This window comes from Callionymus lyra, chromosome 8 (assembly GCF_982586985.1).
Source record: "Callionymus lyra chromosome 8, fCalLyr1.hap1.1, whole genome shotgun sequence".
Classification (NCBI taxonomy): Eukaryota; Metazoa; Chordata; class Actinopteri; order Syngnathiformes; family Callionymidae; genus Callionymus; species Callionymus lyra.
Genome location: NC_141825.1, coordinates 26,862,882 through 26,884,405, shown reverse-complemented (window position 1 = coordinate 26,884,405; position 21,524 = coordinate 26,862,882). Strand labels below are relative to the sequence as shown.

Here is a 21,524-nt window from a genome sequence, read left to right as displayed (position 1 = left end):
GGGTCACCAGCTGGACCTCCACCCGGGCGTGACCCACGTAGTTATTGATCTGGAAGTGAAGTAAATAAATAATGGTTATTTCTAGAGTGAAGGAACCACATGGTCATCAGGTGTACAACTAAATATATTAGATATACAGTATATACACTAAAATACTGCAATGTTTTCATCAAACTGTATCAATATTCAACAGCACTGTATTGATTTGACTTTAAAATAATTGTATAATCATATTTCTTCTTCTTCTTCTTTTAATAAAATGTGTATGAAAGAAAACTATTAGATTGTATTATTTTATTTATAATTAACATACAAATTATTCACGTTTATTCATTTTGGGTTCAACTTCCAGGTACTACTGAAGTCATTATGACTCATTATCATCATGGTTATTACTCCTGATGATAAAGTTCCAGGGTTGAGTCAGTACTTGGGTGACTTAAGTCTGTCAATCTGAGCCTGAGAGACCTGGGTGTTGTATTTGATAAAGACATGTCTCTAGTTCAACACTGAAGAAAACTGACTAGAAACTCTTTTAACTGAGAAAAATCTATAAACTTAGAAAATTTTGTCACAACATGATCTGGATCTTATAATCCATGTGTTTGTGTCATTTACACTATTGTAACAGTTTATTTAGTGTCTAAACAAGAAGGATCTTCTCGCCTGCAGTTCATACAAAACTCTGCAGCCAGAATTCTGAGCCGCTCTAGTAGAAGAACTCACATTTCTCCTTCAAACTCTTCACTGGCTGCCAGTTTCTTTCAGGATCATTTTAAAATTCTGGTTCTTACTTTCAGATCTATTCATGGTCAGACCTTCCATCAGTGATCTGATCCAGACTTACACCCCAGCTTGGGCTCTGAGGTCTGTGGATCAGAATCTACTGATGGTTCCTGAACTTCCGAAACCAGAGGAGAGAAATCCTTCCAGACTGTTGCTCCTAAGCTTTGGAACCATCTCTGTGTTTGATGATCTACTGACTCCTTCAAGAAACATCTGTGTTTGATGATCTACTGACTCCTTCAAGAAACATCTGTGTTTGATGATCTACTGACTCCTTCAAGAAACATCTGTGTTTGATGATCTACTGACTCCTTCAAGAAACATCTGTGTTTGATGATCTACTGACTCCTTCAAGAAACATCTCTGTGTTTGATGATCTACTGACTCCTTCAAGAAACATCTCTGTGTTTGATGATCTACTGACTCCTTCAAGAAACATCTGTGTTTGATGATCTACTGACTCCTTCAAGAAACATCTGTGTTTGATGATCTACTGACTCCTTCAAGAAACATCTGTGTTTGATGATCTACTGACTCCTTCAAGAAACATCTCTGTGTTTGATGATCTACTGACTCCTTCAAGAAACATCTCTGTGTTTGATGATCTACTGACTCCTTCAAGAAACATCTGTGTTTGATGATCTACTGACTCCTTCAAGAAACATCTGTGTTTGATGATCTACTGACTCCTTCAAGAAACATCTGTGTTTGATGATCTACTGACTCCTTCAAGAAACATCTCTGTGTTTGATGATCTACTGACTCCTTCAAGAAACATCTCTGTGTTTGATGATCTACTGACTCCTTCAAGAAACATCTGTGTTTGATGATCTACTGACTCCTTCAAGAAACATCTGTGTTTGATGATCTACTGACTCCTTCAAGAAACATCTGTGTTTGATGATCTACTGACTCCTTCAAGAAACATCTGTGTTTGATGATCTACTGACTCCTTCAAGAAACATCTGTGTTTGATGATCTACTGACTCCTTCAAGAAACATCTCTGTGTTTGATGATCTACTGACTCCTTCAAGAAACATCTGTGTTTGATGATCTACTGACTCCTTCAAGAAACATCTGTGTTTGATGATCTACTGACTCCTTCAAGAAACATCTGTGTTTGATGATCTACTGACTCCTTCAAGAAACATCTGTGTTTGAAGATCTACTGACTCCTTCAAGAAACATCTGTGTTTGATGATCTACTAACTCCTTGAAGAAACATCTGTGTTTGATGATCTACTGACTCCTTCAAGAAACATCTGTGTTTGATGATCTACTGACTCCTTCAAGAAACATCTGTGTTTGATGATCTACTGACTCCTTCAAGAAACATCTGTGTTTGATGATCTACTAACTCCTTGAAGAAACATCTGTGTTTGATGATCTACTGACTCCTTCAAGAAACATCTGTGTTTGATGATCTACTGACTCCTTCAAGAAACATCTGTGTTTGATGATCTACTGACTCCTTCAAGAAACATCTGTGTTTGATGATCTACTGACTCCTTGAAGAAACATCTGTGTTTGATGATCTACTGACTCCTTCAAGAAACATCTGTGTTTGATGATCTACTGACTCCTTGAAGAAACATCTGTGTTTGATGATCTACTGACTCCTTCAAGAAACATCTCTGTGTTTGATGATCTACTGACTCCTTCAAGAAACATCTGTGTTTGATGATCTACTGACTCCTTCAAGAAACATCTGTGTTTGATGATCTACTGACTCCTTCAAGAAACATCTGTGTTTGATGATCTACTGACTCCTTCAAGAAACATCTCTGTGTTTGATGATCTACTGACTCCTTCAAGAAACATCTCTGTGTTTGATGATCTACTGACTCCTTCAAGAAACATCTGTGTTTGATGATCTACTGACTCCTTCAAGAAACATCTGTGTTTGATGATCTACTGACTCCTTCAAGAAACATCTGTGTTTGATGATCTACTGACTCCTTCAAGAAACATCTCTGTGTTTGATGATCTACTGACTCCTTCAAGAAACATCTGTGTTTGATGATCTACTGACTCCTTCAAGAAACATCTGTGTTTGATGATCTACTGACTCCTTCAAGAAACATCTGTGTTTGATGATCTACTGACTCCTTCAAGAAACATCTGTGTTTGATGATCTACTGACTCCTTCAAGAAACATCTGTGTTTGATGATCTACTGACTCCTTCAAGAAACATCTCTGTGTTTGATGATCTACTGACTCCTTCAAGAAACATCTGTGTTTGATGATCTACTGACTCCTTCAAGAAACATCTGTGTTTGATGATCTACTGACTCCTTCAAGAAACATCTGTGTTTGATGATCTACTGACTCCTTCAAGAAACATCTGTGTTTGATGATCTACTGACTCCTTCAAGAAACATCTGTGTTTGATGATCTACTGACTCCTTCAAGAAACATCTGTGTTTGATGATCTACTGACTCCTTCAAGAAACATCTGTGTTTGATGATCTACTGACTCCTTCAAGAAACATCTGTGTTTGATGATCTACTGACTCCTTCAAGAAACATCTGTGTTTGATGATCTACTGACTCCTTCAAGAAACATCTGTGTTTGATGATCTACTGACTCCTTCAAGAAACATCTGTGTTTGATGATCTACTGACTCCTTCAAGAAACATCTGTGTTTGATGATCTACTGACTCCTTCAAGAAACATCTGTGTTTGATGATCTACTGACTCCTTCAAGAAACATCTGTGTTTGATGATCTACTGACTCCTTCAAGAAACATCTGTGTTTGATGATCTACTGACTCCTTCAAGAAACATCTGTGTTTGATGATCTACTGACTCCTTCAAGAAACATCTGTGTTTGATGATCTACTGACTCCTTCAAGAAACATCTGTGTTTGATGATCTACTGACTCCTTCAAGAAACATCTGTGTTTGATGATCTACTGACTCCTTCAAGAAACATCTGTGTTTGATGATCTACTGACTCCTTCAAGAAACATCTGTGTTTGATGATCTACTGACTCCTTCAAGAAACATCTGTGTTTGATGATCTACTGACTCCTTCAAGAAACATCTGTGTTTGATGATCTACTGACTCCTTCAAGAAACATCTGTGTTTGATGATCTACTGACTCCTTCAAGAAACATCTGTGTTTGATGATCTACTGACTCCTTCAAGAAACATCTGTGTTTGATGATCTACTGACTCCTTCAAGAAACATCTGTGTTTGATGATCTACTGACTCCTTCAAGAAACATCTGTGTTTGATGATCTACTGACTCCTTCAAGAAACATCTGTGTTTGATGATCTACTGACTCCTTCAAGAAACATCTGTGTTTGATGATCTACTGACTCCTTCAAGAAACATCTGTGTTTGATGATCTACTGACTCCTTCAAGAAACATCTGTGTTTGATGATCTACTGACTCCTTCAAGAAACATCTGTGTTTGATGATCTACTGACTCCTTCAAGAAACATCTGTGTTTGATGATCTACTGACTCCTTCAAGAAACATCTGTGTTTGATGATCTACTGACTCCTTCAAGAAACATCTGTGTTTGATGATCTACTGACTCCTTCAAGAAACATCTGTGTTTGATGATCTACTGACTCCTTCAAGAAACATCTGTGTTTGATGATCTACTGACTCCTTCAAGAAACATCTGTGTTTGATGATCTACTGACTCCTTCAAGAAACATCTGTGTTTGATGATCTACTGACTCCTTCAAGAAACATCTGTGTTTGATGATCTACTGACTCCTTCAAGAAACATCTGTGTTTGATGATCTACTGACTCCTTCAAGAAACATCTGTGTTTGATGATCTACTGACTCCTTCAAGAAACATCTGTGTTTGATGATCTACTGACTCCTTCAAGAAACATCTGTGTTTGATGATCTACTGACTCCTTCAAGAAACATCTGTGTTTGATGATCTACTGACTCCTTCAAGAAACATCTGTGTTTGATGATCTACTGACTCCTTCAAGAAACATCTGTGTTTGATGATCTACTGACTCCTTCAAGAAACATCTGTGTTTGATGATCTACTGACTCCTTCAAGAAACATCTGTGTTTGATGATCTACTGACTCCTTCAAGAAACATCTGTGTTTGATGATCTACTGACTCCTTCAAGAAACATCTGTGTTTGATGATCTACTGACTCCTTCAAGAAACATCTGTGTTTGATGATCTACTGACTCCTTCAAGAAACATCTGTGTTTGATGATCTACTGACTCCTTCAAGAAACATCTGTGTTTGATGATCTACTGACTCCTTCAAGAAACATCTGTGTTTGATGATCTACTGACCCTTCAAGAAACATCTGTGTTTGATGATCTACTGACTCCTTCAAGAAACATCTGTGTTTGATGATCTACTGACTCCTTCAAGAAACATCTGTGTTTGATGATCTACTGACTCCTTCAAGAAACATCTGTGTTTGATGATCTACTGACTCCTTCAAGAAACATCAGTGTTTGATGATCTACTGACTCCTTCAACAAACATCTCAAGACACTTTGATTTGAGCTTTTCCTTGATTCTCTGAGACTCCTGTGTTTGTCTTATGTAACTTGATCTTTTAAAGTATATATTTTATTGAGTATTGTTTTGATTGATGAAGTTCTTTCTGACCCTGGTCTGGAAAAACTCTCTACAAATATCACTAACTTACTTACAAAGGTATTACCGTGTGGAGACTATAGCGTGGATGTGATGCACGGGTCGGTCAACAGGGGGCGCTCGAGCAGACTCACCAGACACTGGCACTGCTGACAGTTCTCCACCCAGGTGTCGCCGCTGCCGTAGGTCAGGACGCCGTTCTGGTGCAGACACTGGCTGCTGAGGCGAGGGTCGCACTCGGGGCAGCAGAACAGGTCGGCGTTGGGGTTGTCGCAGTCGCACACCATCCTGCGGCACATGACCTGGCCCGCCTGCACACACACACACACACACACACACTTTTACCTGACGGTGTCACGAACAGTTCTGGTTCTGGAACGACCGACTGGAACTTCGAGAAGACTTTTGACCTCCAGACCTCCATGTTCCCCGTCACGTCAACATGTTTACTGCTCCCTCAACCGTCGCGGCCCCTAATGTTGACGGACGGCTGCGAGTCTCCGGCGTCGATTAGTACGACGGCTGTGATTAGCCGAGCGTCGCCGCCGTCGTCCTTTGTAATCACGGCAATAATTGGCGGCTGATCGCTCGCCACCGACGCTAATCCGCGACGATCAGCCGCTCGCGACGGCGGCAGGAAGCTACGACGCCGCCGTGATGTCAGAGACGCTGGCGTGGCTTCATTAACCCCGGGGGCAGAGGTCGCGACCTTTAATTAAACAGTTTCCTCAGAAGTGCAGATGGAGATCGAAGCTGTTGCTCCTGAGACGCTGGAAACGTCTGCGCGACTGAAGATAGAAGTTTCTGATGTTTCGGTTGAGAATTTGACGAATATTCATCACAGTTAAGATTTATTTACGTGTTTCCTTGATGATAGAAATATTAGAGTGAGATTGTGTTTAAAGAAAATGAAGTTTATTTTTGTTATTTATTATTAAAGCAGCTCTGGGTAGTTTTGTGTACCTTAATATTTAAATTTAACTTTGTTTTTTGTTTGTAAATAATATAACTTTGTTTTTGTTTGTAAATAACATAACTTTAACTTTGTTTATAAATAACATAACTTTAACTTTGTTTTTGTTTGTAAATAACATCACTTTAACTTTGTTTTTGTTTGTAAATAACATAACTTTAACTTTGTTTTTGTTTGTAAATAACATAACTTTAACTTTGTTTTTGTTTGTTTAAAAATCACACAAAACACCTCAAGTCACAGTATACGAGTCATTCAACTAGTTTTAAGTTGATGTGTCATCACTCGTTATTGTAGTACAAAAATATTAAACTACACAAAACTACCCAGAGCTGCTTTAACTTGATCGTGACTTACATTCATATGTTTGTCAACATCATCAGTCAAAGAGTGAAAATAACTTTCCTGGCTTCATGTTCTGTGGATTTATGAAGGTTTCCTAAAACAATGAGTCATGTCAGTTGTTTACTTGTTTACTTCTTGGTTGAATGACTTAAGAAAACCTTCAAATATTCCTCAACATACAGGTGTGTCGTCAGGTGAAGCTACAGCAGCTTCAGGGAGGAGATGATATTTGACGCTGATGTGAGGCGAGATAAACGAGATGTTTTCAGAGCGAAGATCATGCCTTCACTCACCTGACAGGAGCAGACGGAGCAGCGGTCGCTGTCCAGAACCCAGATCTGTCCGCTGTGCTTGACCTTGTTGTCATGGATACAGTCTCCGGTGCAGTTGTGTCCGTGAGGACAGCGGCAGTCGTAGCCTCCGTCCAGGTTGAAGCACACGGTGTCGTTGGCGCAGGTGTTTCTGCCTGTTTTACACTCGTTGATGTCTGGACGAGAGAGAGTTAAAGTTAAAGTGTTTCTGTCTGTTTTACACTCGTTGATGTCTGGACGAGAGAGAGTTAAAGTTAAAGTGTTTCTGCCTGTTTTACACTCGTTGATGTCTGGACGAGAGAGAGTTAAAGTTAAAGTGTTTCTGTCTGTTTTACACTCGTTGATGTCTGGAGGAGAGAGAGTTAAAGTTAAAGTGTTTCTGTGTGTTTTACACTCGTTGATGTCTGGAGGAGAGAGAGTTAAAGTTAAAGTGTTTCTGTGTGTTTTACACTCGTTGATGTCTGGAGGAGAGAGAGTTAAAGTTAAAGTGTTTCTGTCTGTTTTACACTCGTTGATGTCTGGACGAGAGAGAGTTAAAGTTAAAGTGTTTCTGTCTGTTTTACACTCGTTGATGTCTGGAGGAGAGAGAGTTAAAGTTAAAGTGTTTCTGTCTGTTTTACACTCGTTGATGTCTGGACGAGAGAGAGTTAAAGTTAAAGTGTTTCTGTCTGTTTTACACTCGTTGATGTCTGGACGAGAGAGAGTTAAAGTTAAAGTGTTTCTGTCTGTTTTACACTCGTTGATGTCTGGACGAGAGAGAGTTAAAGTTAGTGTTTCTGTCTGTTTTACACTCGTTGATGTCTGGAGGAGAGAGAGTTAAAGTTAAAGTGTTTCTGCCTGTTTTACACTCGTTGATGTCTGGACGAGAGAGAGTTAAAGTGTTTCTGTCTGTTTTACACTCGTTGATGTCTGGACGAGAGAGAGTTAGAGTTAAAGTGTTTCTGTCTGTTTTACACTCGTTGATGTCTGGACGAGAGAGAGTTAAAGTTAAAGTGTTTCTGTGTGTTTTACACTCGTTGATGTCTGGACGAGAGAGAGTTAAAGTTAAAGTGTTTCTGTCTGTTTTACACTCGTTGATGTCTGGACGAGAGAGAGTTAAAGTTAAAGTGTTTCTGTCTGTTTTACACTCGTTGATGTCTGGACGAGAGAGAGTTAAAGTTAAAGTGTTTCTGCCTGTTTTACACTCGTTGATGTCTGGACGAGAGAGAGTTAAAGTTAAAGTGTTTCTGCCTGTTTTACACTCGTTGATGTCTGGACGAGAGAGAGTTAGAGTTAAAGTGTTTCTGTCTGTTTTACACTCGTTGATGTCTGGACGAGAGAGAGTTAAAGTTAAAGTGTTTCTGTCTGTTTTACACTCGTTGATGTCTGGACGAGAGAGAGTTAAAGTTAAAGTGTTTCTGCCTGTTTTACACTCGTTGATGTCTGGACGAGAGAGAGTTAAAGTTAAAGTGTTTCTGTCTGTTTTACACTCGTTGATGTCTGGAGGAGAGAGAGTTAAAGTTAAAGTGTTTCTGTCTGTTTTACACTCGTTGATGTCTGGACGAGAGAGAGTTAAAGTTAAAGTGTTTCTGTGTGTTTTACACTCGTTGATGTCTGGACGAGAGAGAGTTAAAGTTAAAGTGTTTCTGTCTGTTTTACACTCGTTGATGTCTGGACGAGAGAGAGTTAAAGTTAAAGTGTTTCTGCCTGTTTTACACTCGTTGATGTCTGGACGAGAGAGAGTTAGAGTTAAAGTGTTTCTGTCTGTTTTACACTCGTTGATGTCTGGACGAGAGAGAGTTAAAGTTAAAGTGTTTCTGCCTGTTTTACACTCGTTGATGTCTGGACGAGAGAGAGTTAAAGTTAAAGTGTTTCTGTCTGTTTTACACTCGTTGATGTCTGGACGAGAGAGAGTTAAAGTTAAAGTGTTTCTGTCTGTTTTACACTCGTTGATGTCTGGACGAGAGAGAGTTAAAGTTAAAGTGTTTCTGCCTGTTTTACACTCGTTGATGTCTGGACGAGAGAGAGTTAAAGTTAAAGTGTTTCTGTCTGTTTTACACTCGTTGATGTCTGGAGGAGAGAGAGTTAAAGTTAAAGTGTTTCTGTCTGTTTTACACTCGTTGATGTCTGGACGAGAGAGAGTTAAAGTTAAAGTGTTTCTGCCTGTTTTACACTCGTTGATGTCTGGAGGAGAGAGAGTTAAAGTTAAAGTGTTTCTGTCTGTTTTACACTCGTTGATGTCTGGAGGAGAGAGAGTTAAAGTTAAAGTGTTTCTGTCTGTTTTACACTCGTTGATGTCTGGACGAGAGAGAGTTAAAGTTAAAGTGTTTCTGTCTGTTTTACACTCGTTGATGTCTGGACGAGAGAGAGTTAAAGTTAAAGTGTTTCTGCCTGTTTTACACTCGTTGATGTCTGGACGAGAGAGAGTTAAAGTTAAAGTGTTTCTGTCTGTTTTACACTCGTTGATGTCTGGACGAGACAAGGGGTTCCAATTCATTCTCAATCCTAAATCAATGCTTCATAACACCAGTGATGTTCTGCTGTGAAGTTCTAACGTCTGCACCAGACACGGGCCAGTACAGCCACAGAAGAACTACAAGTAATATCATGAAATATGGATACAGAGCAAGCTGGCCTCCATGAGGAAGAACTTATCTCACCCTCTCCAGCACACACTGAGGGCATTGAGGAGCTCCATCAGTGATAGGATGCTCCATCCCAGGTGTGTGAGGGAGAGGTACCACAGGTCCTTCCTCCCTGCTGCCATCAGACTCCACAACAAGAACACACCAAGATAATTATTTAACTGCACCTTTCTTGTTATTTTTGTAAATATGATTGTGTATATAATATAGTGCAGATTTATTTTCTATTCTATTTAGATGTTTTCTTTTCTTTTTAATATTTTATTTCTGGGTGTTTTATTTGTTGTTAAACCGAATTTCCCCTCGCGGGACAATAAAGGATTCTGATTCTGATTCTGAAATTCTACTGATTCTTATCATTCGTAACAAAATGTTACTCTTTATCATATTATATATTTATTTCTAATAGTTTAAGAAAACATTTAAATATAATATTTACATGCTTTTTCCATGATATAGTATTATTATTGTTATTATGTTGTTATTGTTATTATGGTTGTTGTTGTTGTTATCATCATTATCATTGTTTTGTTGTTTGGCTTCACACTTGTCTATTCCTTTGATTGATTTATTGACTTTATGTTCGGGCAGAACGATTAATCGCATTATTATATCACAGAGTCAAGAGAAGCTAAAGAGCAGCAGAAGAAACAAACTACAGTGTTTTCAACTACTTTACATCCATGTGTGTGTGTGTGTGTGTGTGTGTGTGTGTGTGTGTGTTTGTGTGTGTGTGTGTGTGTGTGTGTGTGTGTGTGTGTGTGTGTGTGTGTGTGTGTGTGTGTGTGTGTGTGTGTGTGTGTGTGTGTGTGTGTCATCAAAGTTATGCAATCACACAATTCAAATTGTGTAAATGATATTATTGTGTACGACAGGAACTTAAACACAGGAGAAACAAAAACCTTCAGTAAGAAAAAAAAGAATGACTGACTAGTGTTTTTACTTTTTTTACTGTGAAGTTTGTATGATTTATTATTGACTCATAAATATGTTTACATCACACTTTTAGTTTTTACACTAGTTTTTAGTGTTTGCAGTGAATATGTTTGTTTACAAGTGTCATTAGAGGAACTAAATAAACCTTTATTTTAAGGTTTGCTTCATTTGACTTTATCATAAAAATTACTTCATAACTTTATCTTGAGAATCAAAGAGAAAAACATTTGAATTTTAGTTAATTATTCATTGTATTAGATTAAAATGCATAAAAAAGAGGACATTGAAAAAATAATTGCATAAATAATCGCGATATTTCGGGAAATAATCGCTATTATATTTTTTTCCATAATCGTTCAGATCTACTTTATGGACTAGTTTATTTATAATAAATTCTTTAAAATATTTTTAATTTGGCGAGTAAACGATACTTTAAAAACTGCTGACTCTCAGTAGGTGGCGCTCACGTCTGATAAATGTCTGCAGAGAAACTACTGGAGAAGTCAAAACAGCACTTCACGACTCTCAGGTCCAATCATGGGATGCTTTCAAACCTCGGCAACAACCGGACGCTGAAGTAAAAGCATGAGCGTCTAGACGACAGTCGTGACCCAGAAACCCACTTTTCTAACTGGGCCCACTTCGGCGGGTCGGCCGGCGCCGGAGACGCCAGCACCTGGAAGAATGTTGGGCGATGAAGAGACGCTTCCACTCTGACAGCTGACAGGCGGGATCACAGGGATAATATAGACGTGAGGAAAAGGGAGGCTGAGGCGCTGGTTCAATTCCCAACCGTGTGATAGGACTGACAGATCACCGCACTCATGATACCAGGCCTCCAGATATGTATCCCTCAGATCTCTCGTCATGGCAACAGAGCAGGAAGACAAACAACGATTGAAACTAGACTTTTTTGTTGTCAGGTCTGGATTCCTGATTTAAAACTATGAAATCTTCTTCCCTCGCTGGTACAACGATCTGTTCTTCTTTCCATTCACTCTCCGGGTCGGGCCGGACACTCACCCACACAAGACTCCCCGTTGGCGGAAAACAAGCCGTTGTCGTGGTAACCGTCGCGGCACTCGCAGTGGTACCAGCCGGGCAAGTTGACACAAGTGGATTTACTATCACACTCCACGAAGCCGTCCGCACACTCGTCGATGTCTGAGGAGGAGAGGAAGAGGAGGATGATGATGACGAGGAAGATCAAATGTTTGTCTCCGACACAAACACGTCGTGTTTTCAGAAGCGCGAGGGAGACTCTGAGCTTCTTGATGGATCACCTCGGAGGCCGGTGTGAGCAGAAGCCTTTTGTCTTAGTGTCGAGATGATGTGTCAGAGTTAGAGCTAGAGCTAGAGCTAGAGCTAGAGCTAGAGTTAGAGCTAGAGCTAGAGCTAGAGCTAGAGTTAGAGCTAGAGTTAGAGCTAGAGCTAGAGCTAGAGCTAGAGCTAGAGTTAGAGCTAGAGCTAGAGCTAGAGCTAGAGCTAGAGTTAGAGTTAGAGCTAGAGCTAGAGTTAGAGCTAGAGCTAGAGCTAGAGCTAGAGCTAGAGCTAGAGCTAGAGTTAGAGTTAGAGTTAGAGCTAGAGCTAGAGCTAGAGCTAGAGCTAGAGCTAGAGTTAGAGCTAGAGCTAGAGTTAGAGCTAGAGCTAGAGCTAGAGCTAGAGTTAGAGTTAGAGTTAGAGCTAGAGCTAGAGTTAGAGTTAGAGCTAGAGCTAGAGTTAGAGTTAGAGCTAGAGCTAGAGTTAGAGCTAGAGCTAGAGCTAGAGCTAGAGCTAGAGCTAGAGCTAGAGCTAGAGTTAGAGTTAGAGCTAGAGCTAGAGCTAGAGCTAGAGCTAGAGCTAGAGCTAGAGCTAGAGCTAGAGCTAGAGTTAGAGTTAGAGCTAGAGCTAGAGCTAGAGCTAGAGCTAGAGTTAGAGTTAGAGCTAGAGCTAGAGTTAGAGTTAGAGCTAGAGCTAGAGCTAGAGCTAGAGCTAGAGTTAGAGTTAGAGTTAGAGCTAGAGTTAGAGCTAGAGCTAGAGCTAGAGCTAGAGTTAGAGTTAGAGTTAGAGTTAATAAATAAAGCAAGTTTCAATTTAAGTTTGAATTTAGTTTGAATTTGAGTTTGATTTTGAATTTAAGTTTGATTTTAAGTTTGAATTTAAATTTAAGTTTGAATTTGAGTTTGATTTTGAATTTAAGTTTGATTTTAAGTTTGAATTTAAATTTGATTTTTAGTTTGAATTTACATTTGAATTTGAGTTTGAATTTGAATTTGAGTTTAAATTTAAGTTTGAATTTTTATTTGAGTTTGATTTTGAATTTGAGTTTGAATTTAAGTTTAAATCTTTTATTCTTTTGGTACATTTTCAGGAACATTTAACCTCTGACCCCTGGTCACAAACGTTGCTGGCCTCTGGAAGATCACGAGGATTATTGTTTCTGGATCATTCCATCATTTATGTGTAGAAAACACATTCATTCTTAATTAATTAACATTAATGCTTCGCAGCGTCTCGCTCACGTCCGCCCTCTCGTGCCACCCTGAGACCCGAGGATTATGGGTAATGTTTGAGCAGATTAGGTGGCTAATCCACGGGGCACTAGATCGTCCGTTAAGCTCAGTCAGAAAATTCTATTAAAAGGCTCGGGGCTCATTAGCAGATAGATCTTAATCTCATTAGCGGCGGGGGGTCCGGGAGCCCCATCTGCCCGGCCTGCTGAGGGAGGGGCCGAGAAGGTCAGATCGGGCACAGCGTCATCTTCCTGATGACATCACGACATCTTCCTGGATCTCTTGACATCAACAGATGGTGTCGGAGCCGCAGCGAACATCAGCTGATACTGGAATGACTCGTTATCTCGTATCATAAATGATATTAAAGTATAAATCTATATTTACTGCCGTTCTTCCCTTGTGTCGTCCGGTTATAATCCGGCAGATTATTTTTTAATCCGGTCGGATTCATCCGCCTTCTCGCCAGATATCGTGGAACAGTTTAAAAGCGTTTTGTTCACAGTCATGTGACCAATATGGTGTCGAGAAAGGGTTAATTGCTGGTGAATAATCCAGTAACGCAGACATTAAAAGGGTCGATACAAGATGTCGTAACACATGTTTATCACCAGAAGATATTCAGAGTTCGGGGGCAGGAGTGAAGTGAAAGTATCATGATGTTCTGTTCTATGTTAGTCTGTGTATCTTTGTCTTTGTTATTTTTCTGTGATCTATGTTCTTTATCTTTAGATTTAGATTGTATCACATTGTTCTTTCTCTTTATTTCTCTTTGTTCGTATTTATTTTTTATTTATTTTTATGAATAATTGCTGTATTGCTGTGGCTAATTGGAAAAAAACAATTTCATCAATAAAGTTCTACCTAACCTCACCTGACCTATATTCAGAGGAGGAAGTTCAATATATTCATATATAAGTAAATAGAAGTGAGTTTTGTCACAGAAGTGATCCAGAGAAGGTTCAACGTTGTCCAGCAGTAACAAAACCAGAGAAGTCACAAGTAGCACAGGATACTATATAACATGAAACAATAACTCGACAACATCACATTAAATATCAACAAACATCGGCTAAAGAGTCAAAAGAGACACAAAAGGGTAAAAAACACAGTCATAAACGATCAATATGAACGTAGTCGACACCAACAGACGGGGAAATATTGTCTGATACTGTTTTCCGTGTCCATATGAAAGACTGCACAGAACTTTCAAGTCGGGTCCGAGCCGAGAGAGATTTGACCCAGATTCAAACTCACGTTTCAAGACACTTGAATGAAACTTTCCTGTTCGTATTTTTAGAAATGACATCAGCGTGTTTTTATTAATAGAATCCAAATCTTTTGATGCCAGAGCGTCGACGTGTGGCGTGTGGAACATGTTCTTCTCATTCATTCACAACAATAGTCTCATCACTCCATCGGTTCACTTGTTTATGACGACCTTTTTGAGAGGCGACAACATGTGTAAACGTTCTTCAGTCCCTCGTTCACACGTTTATCTGATGCTTGTGTGGTTTTACTCAGTTGATGCTAAAACGGAACAAAACAGGAGTCCGTTCCGTCGCTCCAACACGCCGTCACTTCCTGGTTCTTATGCTTCGCTTTATGGAGAGAAAAGGTCAATGCAGTGTGTCACGGGTCGTTTATTAGCCGCTTCAAGTCAAACAAAATACAAGCTTTACGATCGATCGGGCGCGCTTTCTGCCGGCGACTTTACAATTCAATAATCCCGGGAGAAACGTTCTCGAACTGTAGAAACATCGCGATATTTAAGGCAAATTTTTGGGCTGAGAGGTCCTCCCCCTATCGCCATATTGGTTCCTTCAAGCTACCTTCATCACGGATGTGTCCCGCTTCGTTCTTTTGATCTACGACCCAAGGTGTGAAAGTGCAGACAAACAGACGTTTAAATAACCGGTGTCATGTTTCTAATTCTGTTCCAAGCTTGTCTTGAGACAGTGTGTCAGTCTGAGTGAAATGTTGATTGTGAATGTGTATTCAAACGTTTAAGCTCTTAGATGAAGCGAGTCATTTATACTTTATATTTTGATTATCTTTTAGCATTAATTTAGGTATGGCGTATACGTATAGTGTATAATAATTTTTAATCTAACAATGCATACGTGTGACATACGTGTTGGATTTATACATGGACGTCAGCTCACAGGCAGGTGATGTTGTTTCAGCAGCTTCTCACGACGTCACGTAAACGAAGCGCATCAGAATACAGAGCGACATGCAGATGTGTGTTTGTGTGCACAGAATACAGCGCACATGCAGATGTGTGTTTGTGTGCACAGAATACAGCGCACATGCAGATGTGTGTTTGTGTGCACAGAATACAGCGCAGATGTGTGTTTGTGTGCACAGCCTCACGCGTCACTTAGACAGAATCAGCGTGTCGCTCTCGCTTAAGCGACGGCGCCGACCGTTCGCCGAGTCTAATTAAGACGCTCTCATTACGAGTGATGGAGAGCTTTGTCTCTAAATAAATAATGAATCCATCATCTCTGGCGCTTTAAACAAGCCGCTCCGGCTTCTGCGGCCCGCGGGGGTTTGTGGGTAAATCTGGCACGAAGGAGAGAGAGAGGCTGGAGCGGTGCATCGTGGGAACTGTCAGGAGGTGAAGAATGAATCCGCTCTGAAATATTCACTACCTGTGCGAGAGCAGGGAGTGGGAGGGACGGCGGTGGTGAAGTCAATGTGATGGAAACACTGATGCTAACACGTGTTAGCAAAGAGTCATGAGCTCTCACATCACATACTTCTGTACTTAAACTTAGTATTTCTAGTGCATAAGTGCGTCTCAATTCTTAGTATGTAGAATTAGTGCTCCATAGACACTACATTGTCACTAAAACACACCCAAAACTGAGTATGAATCGATGGACACTTTCTACACTAAACGACTCCATCTTAGTGATGTTGACGTTGTAAACAGAAGTTACATCATATATATATATATATACGGAGAATGACACATCTTTGCTGCTGATACAGGCGTAAATATTTCGCCAATATTTCTCATATTTCTTGAAACCAAACGTGCTGCCAGCAGGTGGCGATAGTGTTCCTACAGCTGGTTGAAATCATCGTTAAATAGTAGAAGAAGAAGAAGAAGCTGTCGCGTCATTTCCTGTTAGTGTGTAGCAGCAGAGTTTGATTTGAGACATACTATCTGTGGAGGATTAGTTACTAGTTAGTACGTACACTATCCTGATGATACTAACTTCTAGTATACTAAGAGAAGTATGTGATTTGAGACATACTATCTGTGGAGAATTAGTTACTAGTTAGTACGTACACTATCCTGATGATACTAACTTCTAGTATACTAAGAGAAGTATGTTTGAGACATACTATCTGTGGAGGATTAGTTACTAGTTAGTACGTACACTATCCTGATGATACTAACTTCTAGTATACTAAGAGAAGTATGTTTGAGACATACTATCTGTGGAGGATTAGTTACTAGTTAGTACGTACACTATCCTGATGATACTAACTTCTAGTATACTAAGAGAAGTATGTTTGAGACATACTATCTGTGGAGGATTAGTTACTAGTTAGTACGTACACTATCCTGATGATACTAACCAGTGCACTAAGAGAAGAGTGTGATTTGAGACACAGCAGTGGATTAAACTAATGTAAGTAAGTAAGTCATATTTGTAGAGCATCTTACTTTTATAATAAATATAATAATGTAAGACGCTCGTGTTGACGTCGATGTGACATCATGTCTCATTTCAAACACTGAGATAACTCTCTGTGGGACTTTACTCTTGGATCGTTCAATGCTAGTCTACACAGACAGACATAGAGTTCTACCTGGAACTTCCAACAAACCATGAGCTTGAACATAAATTCCAGTCGTGAGGGTAATAAAACATTAACATGTATTCGACCCGGAACAAGCACGAGAAGCAACTGTCACGACAAACATAGAAGAGATGAACTAGTAACTAATGAAGAATCAAAGAGAAGAGAAACGATAGAGACGTCGCACATTACGCTCAATGTTTTATGAGATCAGAGATGACTGCAATTAAAAATAAACTACTATCATGACATTAAAACTGTTCTCGTCTCTTCCGCTGTTTGTTGGTATTAATTAAGAAAAACGTACAAAACTCCAGACAATGAACACAAAACATGCTTCTATTCCGAGTCAAGAGTTCTTGTGCGACACTGTGACAGTCAATTAGTGGCTCCTGAGCCGCTGCCGTGACATTTCACTAATTAAAGGTAGATCATGTGACATTTACACTAGAGAGTGTGAGCAGAATCAATGCTCGAACTTTATGGTGTGGAGAAGTTCAATATGTTAGAGATGTTATTGTCGCTTCTGTTTCCTTACGAGTCTATGCTTGAGTTACTGGTGCTGTGTCTCAAATCACATACTTCTCTTAGTGTACTAGAAGTTAGTATCATCAGGATCGTGTACGTACTAACTAGTAACTAATCCTCCACAGATAGTATGTCTCAAACATACTTCTCTTAGTGTACTAGAAGTTAGTATCATCAGGATCGTGTACGTACTAACTAGTAACTAATCCTCCACAGATAGTATGTCTCAAATCACATACTTCTCTTAGTATACTAGAAGTTAGTATCATCAGGATCGTGTACGTACTAACTAGTAACTAATCCTCCACAGATAGTATGTCTCAAACATACTTCTCTTAGTGTACTAGAAGTTAGTATCATCAGGATCGTGTACGTACTAACTAGTAACTAATCCTCCACAGATAGTATGTCTCAAATCACATACTTCTCTTAGTACACTAGAAGTTAGTATCATCAGGATCGTGTACGTACTAACTAGTAACTAATCCTCCACAGATAGTATGTCTCAAATCACATACTTCTCTTAGTATACTAGAAGTTAGTATCATCAGGATAGTGTACGTACTAACTAGTAACTAATCCTCCACAGATAGTATGTCTCAAATCACATACTTCTCTTAGTATACTAGAAGTTAGTATCATCAGGATCGTGTACGTACTAACTAGTAACTAATCCTCCACAGATAGTATGTCTCAAATCACATACTTCTCTTAGTATACTAGAAGTTAGTATCATCAGGATAGTGTACGTACTAACTAGTAACTAATCCTTCACAGATAGTATGTCTCAAATCACATACTTCTCTTAGTATACTAGAAGTAAGTATCATCAGGATAGTGTACGTACTAACTAGTAACTAATCCTCCACAGATAGTATGTCTCAAATCACATACTTCTCTTAGTATACTAGAAGTTAGTATCATCAGGATCGTGTACGTACTAACTAGTAACTAATCCTCCACAGATAGTATGTCTCAAATCACATACTTCTCTTAGTATACTAGAAGTTAGTATCATCAGGATAGTGTACGTACTAACTAGTAACTAATCCTCCACAGATAGTATGTCTCAAACATACTTCTCTTAGTACACTAGAAGTTAGTATCATCAGGATAGTGTACGTACTAACTAGTAACTAATCCTCCACAGATAGTATGTCTCAAATCACATACTTCTCTTAGTATACTAGAAGTTAGTATCATCAGGATAGTGTACGTACTAACTAGTAACTAATCCTCCACAGATAGTATGTCTCAAATCACATACTTCTCTTAGTATACTAGAAGTAAGTATCATCAGGATAGTGTACGTACTAACTAGTAACTAATCCTCCACAGATAGTATGTCTCAAACATACTTCTCTTAGTACACTAGAAGTTAGTATCATCAGGATAGTGTACGTACTAACTAGTAACTAATCCTCCACAGATAGTGTGTCTCAAACATACTTCTCTTAGTATACTAGAAGTTAGTATCATCAGGATAGTGTACGTACTAACTAGTAACTAATCCTCCACAGATAGTACGTCTCAAATCACATACTTCTCTTAGTATACTAGAAGTTAGTATCATCAGGATAGTGTACGTACTAACTAGTAACTAATCCTCCACAGATAGTATGTCTCAAATCAAACTCTGCTGCTACACACTAACAGGAAATGACGCGACAGCTTCTTCTTCTACTACTATTTAAGGATGATTTCAACCAGCTGTAGGAACACTATCGCCACCTGCTGGCAGCACATTTTGCAAGTTTGGAAAAAGAAATAAAGAAAAAATATGAGAAACGAAATATTCGCGAGATATTTAAGATGGTATCAGCAGCGAAGACGTGTCATCCTTCTACTGCTGCTGAAAATACACCTGTACGTATATGAATATATATATATATATATATATATATATATATATATATATATATATATATATATATATATATGACGTAACTTCCGTTTACAACGTCACTAAGATGGAGTCGTTTAGTGTAGAAAGTGTCCATCGATCCATACTCAGTTTTGTGTGTGTTTTAGTAACAATCTAGTGTGTATGAAGCACTACATTTACATACTAGGAATTGAGACGCACTTATGCACTAAAAATACTAACTCTAGGTGAGTACTTGAGTACGCTAGTAAGTGATTTGAGACACAACATGGTTCAATTCCTGCAGCACAAACAACTGCTCAGCATCACGTTGTGCTCGACGGCGGCTTTTGATAAAAGAAAAACTTAAAAAAAAACATTTGGTTAGTTTTCTAACCGGCGCCATCTGCGAAGTGACCCGAGGGCGAGCGCTCCGACGGTGCAGCTTGTTCCGGGAGAACATGACATGTCCTGGTCCTGCGTGCGTCGAGGACTGAAGGTCTACGTGGTCCGACCAGCCACGTCCTGCATAATTCATGAAGTGTCATCGTCGCGCGGTGGCTGGTGTTCGGACTGTCAGCGCCGCATCTCCGGGTCCCTCGTCCATTCTTGCTGAGGGGCGATGACAGGCGAGCACACACACACACACACACACGCACACACACACACACACAACTGTTGACCCAATCACAAGCCTTGCACGGGAACACGTGGTCTCCGTTGATGAGCAGCAGCTCTGTGTTCTCCTGACAGGCCGTCAGTCTGCGCCGCCGCAGCACGAGGGATGGCGTCCCCCGGGACGCCTCTAAAAGCGCACGGGTTTCTGGGGGTTGGGGAGCTCAGAAAGCATTTCCATGTTCGTCCCGCCCGCTCTCGTTCTCCTGCCGCTCCACCTCGGCCTCATTTCCTCACATCCCGGCGCCGAGAACTCGATAACCCGACGTGGTTAACCGTCGTGGATCCGTCACCGGATCTGTCAGCTCCTCAACATCTCTGTATCCTCGGTTCCACTTCACCTCGTCTCACCCCTGACCCGTCACTCGCTGCATCTGTCGATCCGTCCATATCTACCGCAACAGTCCGTCTCCGTGAGCTTGTTAAGGGGCTCAGGGATAGAAGACTTAAGGTCCCTCTTGGAGGCAAATCTATGCACACCACCCCTTCAGACCAGCTCCAGGATGTTGTGCCGTTCTCTCAGCTGGTATCAGGGGTCAAGGGTCAGAGAGGTGGCGAGAATCGGGTGTTAGAAAAAGCGTTTTCCTCAGAACGTCTTCATGACGAGGCTGACGGCGCAGAGAAGGTGTCAGACTGGAGGAGGACCAGAGAGACTCTCTTCTCTCTCATCCTCACGGGTCTTGTTCTGGAGTCATGATCCGATGACGTGATGTTGATGTTTTACTTTGTGATGTTCAGCAGCGAAAACTTCCAATGGAGATGATTTTCTGATGGATTTAAGGTGTGGATTCGGTTCTGAACGCAAACGACCAGAAGTCAGTCTTAATCCGTCACGAGTTCCTTTGTTAAGGGCGAACAAAGCGTTCGTATACAATATATTTGTGAGGATGAGCGAGAACATGATGTCATTCATTCATTCATTCATTTTGGGGGCCGTGGGGAGACTGGAGTCTATCCCAGTATCATAGGGTGAGAGGCAGGGGACACCCTGGACAGGACGCCAGTCTGTCTCAGGACACACACAGACAGACAACCATTCACACACACACTCATACCTACAGATAATTTCCCCAAAGTTCTCAATAAACCTCTGTATGTTTTTGGACTGTGGGAGGAAACCGGAGTGTCCGGAGTAAACCCACACAACACGGCATTATATATGAAAATAAATACAATTTATTATTGTTTGTATTAGTATTGTTGATTATTCGTAGATACTAGATAGTAGGTTGCAAATATTGCAATAAAATAAATGTTGATAAAATGAAGAATATATCAACTAATATAAGTAAGTAAGTCATTTTTATTTATATAGTGCTTTTCCAGACCAGGGTCAAAAAGCACTTAAACAATCAAAACAATATTCAATAAAGTATATACTTTAAAGATCAAGATAAACTGATAACACAACAGGAGTTCCAGAAAATCAAGGAAAAGCCTGAACAAATAAGAAACGTCTTAAGATGTTTCTTAAAGGAGTCAGTAGATCATCAAGCGCAAGGAGAGAGAAGATCGTTCCAAAGCTTAGGAGCAAAAGGTCAAGATAATATGTATCAAATCGAG

At 40.0% G+C, this 21,524-nt stretch overlaps 1 protein-coding gene across 1 annotated transcript in view; it reads right to left on the bottom strand.

Moving 5' to 3' along the window:
• Positions 1-21,524, bottom strand: part of nell2a (neural EGFL like 2a) — a gene marked incomplete in the record, with an annotated part of 97,465 nt that overhangs the window by 2,362 nt on the left and 73,579 nt on the right. The window contains 3 exon segments of the mRNA XM_087797361.1: positions 5,526-5,702; positions 7,003-7,196; positions 11,604-11,744. Coding sequence (XP_087653487.1) covers positions 5,526-5,702; positions 7,003-7,196; positions 11,604-11,744 — 512 coding nt within the window.